The sequence below is a fragment of the Hemicordylus capensis genome, chromosome 2, assembly GCF_027244095.1.
Source record: "Hemicordylus capensis ecotype Gifberg chromosome 2, rHemCap1.1.pri, whole genome shotgun sequence".
NCBI classification, from domain to species: domain Eukaryota; kingdom Metazoa; phylum Chordata; class Lepidosauria; order Squamata; family Cordylidae; genus Hemicordylus; species Hemicordylus capensis.
The window spans coordinates 81836998-81842997 of NC_069658.1; the positions used below are offsets into that span (position 1 = coordinate 81836998).

Consider the following 6000-nt stretch of genomic DNA (forward strand, 5'->3'; position numbering starts at 1 on the left):
GTGCCCTCGAGTCAGTGTTGACTCCTGATGTCCACAGAGCCCTGTGGTTTTTATTTATTTTACATTTTATATCCCGCACTTCCTCCAAGAAGCCCAGAGCGGTGTACTACATACTTAAGTTTTTCCTCACAACAACCCAGTGAAGTAGGTTAGGCCGAGAGAGAAGTGACTGGCCCAGAGTCACCCAGCAAGTCTCATGGCTGAATGGGGATTTGAACCGGTCCTAGTCCAGCACTCTAACCACTACACCACGCTGGTTGTATTTGGTAGAATACAGGAGGGGTTTACCATTGCCATCTCCCGCACAGTATGAGATGATGCCTTTCAGCATCTTCCTTTATCGCTGCTGCCCGATATAGGTGTTTCCCATAGTCTGGGAAGCATACTAGCGGGGATTTGAACTGGCAACCTCATGCTTGCTAGGCAAGTCATTTCCCGCTGCACCATTAGGTGGCTTTAAAACTGACTACCTCTCTCTATATGTGCAGGTGTTCAGTGGTAGACAGTGATCCTTTAAAAGCATTGGTAGACAAGCCTTTGAGAGCAGTGAGAAGCATTTGAGCTCTTAGACTGGTTTTTGCTATGGAAAATAATTTCCTGTTTACACTGACTTTGAAGAACAAAACAATTGCCACATGCAAGCATACAAGGCCATGACTTAGTTCTGCTTTCTGTTTAATACGCAAAGCAATTTGCACAGCTACTATATATAAAAGAAAGAAAAAACAAAAATGCATCTGGCATGCTTCTATCAAACAAAATACATTTACATTTAATAGGAGAAGAGCACAGTTTAGTGTGGAGGGATAGGGTTGATGGAAGTTGTATGGTGGTACTACACTTTCAGTATATCAATATGCTCCTTTCTATTAAAGCAATAAACAAATAAGTACATGTTGAAAGTTATGCAGCTGTGCTACAGAATTGATCTGAAAAGTTTTCCATCCAAATTTTAGTTATTCAAAGATCTTAAATTTGTAAAATATATTGTAAAAGAGCTGCTATTGCTATGTAATTTATCTAGATAAATCAAAACAAAGAGATAAAGCAAAACAAAGAGATAAAGCAAAACAAAGAGATTCCTACAAGCTTCTCATTTCTTCTTCATGCAAAAATAAGTATAAATTCAGTATCAGGTTAGTTCTAGATAGAAGTGTACTAAAGCTGCTTTCACAATCTTTATTCCTATATTTTTCTAAACACTATTTGCAAAAACACAATTCACTTAAGAATGAAATATTCTATTAGAATAAACTAATACTTTCCCCCCTCATAAACCAAAATGTGGAAACCAAATCCTTATTTTTACAATTAGAATCTGAATAAAGAGAAAAAACATTGTTGATGCACAGTTCATAGTTCAAACATTTTTGAACTACATTGTATTATAAGCATTTTGTTTTTATTATTTTTTACTTGAATAATAAAAAACCTATTGATATTGTTCAGTTTTATTTCAGTAATGGAAGTCTTCTGGCTCCACTAAACTGAGCATCTTGCATTTTATTATATAGATAAGAGTCTAATTCTGCTCTCAGGTTTGTTTTAATTAATCTCTCAGTTTTATACTTTGAATCCAAGTGGAAGTAAATTATACTTATGACTGTGGGTTTTATTTCCAGCGAATGGCTACAAGCCGAAGGAGGGTATGTGCCCACACTCTCACATGCAACAAGTTGATTGTTGTTCTTCCAGCACAGCCCTCCATGCTCTACAGCTCCACATTGCATGCCAAACTGTTTTTCACAGAGTGGAGTTTCAGTAATGGTTTGTGATGTGGGAAAGAGAGACTGACTTGCCAAAAAATACAAAACAACTCCATTTCACACACGCAAGTACGTGAGTTTTAACAAGCCTTTGTCTGTCCTATTTGCTACATCCTGGAGCACTTCCAGACGGGGCTTTTAATGTGCTTCTTTTCTGGAATGGAGGGTGTGCATTCACATATCAGCCAGATTTACCCCAAAGTACCTGCAAGCTATCAGGGAGCACTCCAGACACGATTTTGGTTTTTCATAAAGCGTACCCTGATTTATGTCTGGGGTTAAAAAAAAATCCAGTTTTTGCATTGGTTTGGGGGGGCAAATTCAAACTCGCAGCATAGCCTTGCAGTAAACCCACGGTAAAGCCTGCTGTCTGGAAATGCTCCAGGATATAATTTAGTATGTGAATGTTGGTGCTGTTGCAGCTAAACCCAACCAATGGGATATATGAACAAATGGAACTTATACCAAGTCAGAAATCTCGTTCAGCATTGTCAGCACTGAATGGCACCAGCTCTCCAAGTTCTCCTTCCCAGCCCTACCTGGAGATGCCAAGGATTGAAGCTGGTACCTGTTTCATACAAAGAATGCGCTCTACCTCTGAACTGTGGCCACATCCCAGATGAGAATTCTCTTGTCTGTTATCCACAAGTGGCCATTCCGGTTTAACACCCATTCACTTTAGAAAGAGATGCACAAGTGCTGCTTGTTGAAGATGGAGTTATTTGGATGTTGAAACAAACCAAGGCACTTTGCTTCTTTCATATGACCGTGGATTATTTATATTCTTTTTTCTCTCTCTTGCCAGGCATAACAACAATGCAAAACTTGAACAGTCTTTCAGCAAAAATTGTATTGACGAAACAGAGCCGCAAGAATTCTTCCTTTGACTCGCATCTCATGGGGTCTCGCAGTCTTCCTCCAAACATGGCCTGAAATCTTCCCACTTCTTTAAAGAACAAAAAAGTAATGATATGACATAACTTTCACCAGCAGATTAACAGACTCTTAGAATGCCTTAAATTTTCAGCAGCTAGACCATATAAAAATTAATATATGTGTCTTTGTCACTTGTTTGTGAAGTATACTGATTTAAGGCATGAGTGAGCAAAAGCAAAAGCCATGGTTTGGAAATATAATGATGCAAAGAGCCTCCGGATAGTTCATCTGATCACTGCACTCATTTTGTGCATCACCTGTTGCATGGATATAATGTCTTGTATTTCCCTTTCGCAAAACCTTTCTGTGTAAAAAAGCAGTTTGCCTGCCCAAATCTTCACTGAGCCCAAGGCAAGGACTTTTTAGCCCTCTTGGTCTACCATGTTTTGTCATTATTTCTAATTTTTGTATAAAAGAAAATAAACCAGTGTTAACCAAAACACAGTGTGACATAACCAGATGTATCTGCTACTTCATTTGTGTATTTTATTGTGGTTTATTTCATTTGTTAGAAAATCCAGCTTAAAAAATAGCTTACTATCAAAACTTTCATTATTCCCAGCAGACAGATGACGCTTAAGGGTTGTTCTTCTGTCCCATATTAAACCATTTGTTGATTATGATTCTTGGGCTTTGGAACCTAATAAAAATAATTTTGAAAAAATTATATAAAGTAATGCAAACAGCAATTGCTCCAACAACATTTATTTCCAGGTGTGATGAAATAATCACTTCAATATTATTTCAATAACTATTGAAATAACACCAGCTGGGTTTCTCAATGGGTGAGGTCTATGTAGTAGTCTATGGGCTAGTACCCAGAATGTTGGGGGCAATATGCTAAATCATTGTAAACCGCTTAGAGAGCTTCCAGCTATAGAGCGGTATATAAATGTAAGTGCTATTGCTATTGCTAGTGCTATTGCTATAAATATCTCAGGGGAAAATCTTATCCTTTCATTAGCTTTATTTGACAGAAACAAGGGTCATACAGGAAGAAGAACCCATTTTGAGAATCCTGTGTTCTTAGCAATGCTAATATTGATGTAAACCAACGTAAGCCATTTTTGGAAGGGTGGTATATAAATAAAATAAATAAATAAAATATCAGTTCTGAGGAAGAGGGGCAAAAATACCATAACATCCAATACTGAACAAAAATCAAGTTAAATATAATACTGCTAATGTGATGGCAATGAAATGAAGATTTATTATTTATTTTTATTTATTTATTTATTTATTGAATTTGTACACTGCCCCAAACTTTCATCTCTGGGTGGTTAACAATAACATAAAACAAGTTAAAACATGCACAAAAATCTTAAAACTGATGTTGACATGGAGAAGTAGATCTGGGTGTCATCAGCATACTGATCACCCCACACCAAATCCCCTGATGATCTCTCCCAATGGTTTCATGTAGATGTTAAAGAGCATTGCAGACAGTGTGGAGCCTTGAGGGACACCACACATAAGCTCAGATTTCGAAGAGCAACAGTCTCCAATTGACACCATCTGGAGTCTGCCCAAGAGGTAGGAGCGGAACTATGTAAGACAGTGCCTCCTACCCCCAACAGATGTCCCAGAAGGATACTATGGTGGATAGTATCGAAAGCCACCAAGAGATCCAAAAGGACCAACAGAGTCATAAATCCCAATTGGAGATCATCCATCAGGCCAATCAAGGCAGCCTCCACCCCGTAGCCTGCCTGTAAGCCAGTTTGAAATGGGTATAGATAATCAGTTTCCTCCACGACAGTATGGACCTGAAAGGCTGCCACCCTCGCAATTACCTTGCCCAGCCATGGGAGGTTGGAGACAGTCCCCACCCACGGAACACCACCCTGCTCAGAGTAAAAGACCATATCAAGCATGTGACCTGCAACGTGCGTCGGTCCAGAGACCACTTGGAATACGCCCATAGTTGTCATGGCTGCTATGAACTTCTGAGCTGCCCCAGATAAGTTGGTCCCAAAGTGAATATTGAAGTTCTCCAGCACCAAAAGTCTGGAAGACTCCAACGTGAGTTCCACGACCAAGTCCATGAGCTCAGTAAAGGATTCTGTTGAGCAGTGGGGTGATTGGTACACCAACAGATGTCTCAATCTATCCCTGATCCCCAAACTTAAGTACACACATTTAATATGGTCAGCTACCTCAACAGGGACCCTGGTAAGGGAGATGTTATCCTTATAGACCACAGCCACTCCACTTCCCCACCCACGTCCCCTCACCTGCTCCTCTGCAGAATACCTTGGAGGGAGAAGCTGGGACCAGACTGGGCCACTAGCCTCCCACAACTAAATCTCGGTGATGCACACCAGGTCAGCCCCTTAATCCACAATTAAACTATGAATGAGTTCAGGTTTATTCTGGACCAACCTGGCATTACAAAGGAGTAAGGCAAGGCTATATGGGTTGTTGGCAGTGCTCCCCAAGGTCAAAGAGCTGGCAGGACATCCGGAGGAAAGACAGCTATTAAATTTCTGATTTCCATTCCCCTGGAATGGCCTGCTGACCTGCCAATGTTACTTCTTCTATTCCCCACCACCACCGGAATAGCTGCCCCACAGTCAACCAAGGCAATATTCTGAGTTTACCTCAATACTTTTATTCCTCTTCTTTCATTTCACAATACTTGGGATTTAGTGTAGAAGTAATAAACCTAAAGTTGCAGTTTAAAATAATGATATAGCAAACATTAAAAATATCAGCCCCAGGAACAAAAGACCCTATACTGGGCCTCTCATCTGCCATATGAGCTTGTGAAATAAAAACACAAAGAGATTCATGCTTTCTAGTTATTTGATTGTGGAAAGCTAATAGCAGAACAAACCTCTCTGAGTCCCTATTACAGACAGACTGAAGATTTGTACTATAGAAAGTGTGAAATGGGTGAACAAACACTGAATAAATACAATCATAATATGATTTATGAGAGTGAGTTCTGAGCACATGGAAGCATATGAATGTTAGCAAGTTTACCCTTCAATAACTACCCTACTGTAACAACGCAAAGATGACAGATCTGAAATTCTGTTGGCCAAAACCTTTGCCTGAAAATGTTATTCTCCTCTTCAAGAATGAAAGACAGTTTGACTCAGGGGAATCTTATTTATGTATTTAATTATTTCCAGAACCATAGCAAGAAAGATCAGAGCTACAAAATATCAAAGACCTGATAGCTGCAGGTACAGTGCTACCATTGTTATTCCAGTGTCTTCTATTTTCCCCCAAATGCCTCCAGATTTGGGGAGGCATTTTTCCCCATTGTTACAATATCCCTTACAGGCACCAG

The 6000-nt window shown here is 39.6% G+C and overlaps 1 protein-coding gene across 9 annotated transcripts in view; it reads left to right on the plus strand.

Annotated features, from left to right (window-relative positions):
* SNCAIP (synuclein alpha interacting protein) overlaps positions 1–3157 on the plus strand; it is a 143275-nt gene extending 140118 nt beyond the window's left edge. For 7 of the 9 annotated variants that reach the window (XM_053301391.1, XM_053301390.1, XM_053301393.1 and 4 more), the window contains one exon: positions 2572–3157. In XM_053301391.1, the coding sequence (XP_053157366.1) occupies positions 2572–2653 (82 nt within the window). In that variant the 3' untranslated portion in view covers positions 2654–3157. Of the gene's footprint in view, positions 1–1622; positions 1836–2571 lie in introns of all 9 variants that reach the window. The other 2 variants (XR_008317413.1, XR_008317414.1) reach the window with 1 other exon arrangement.
* Positions 3158–6000: the final 2843 nt, after the last annotated feature.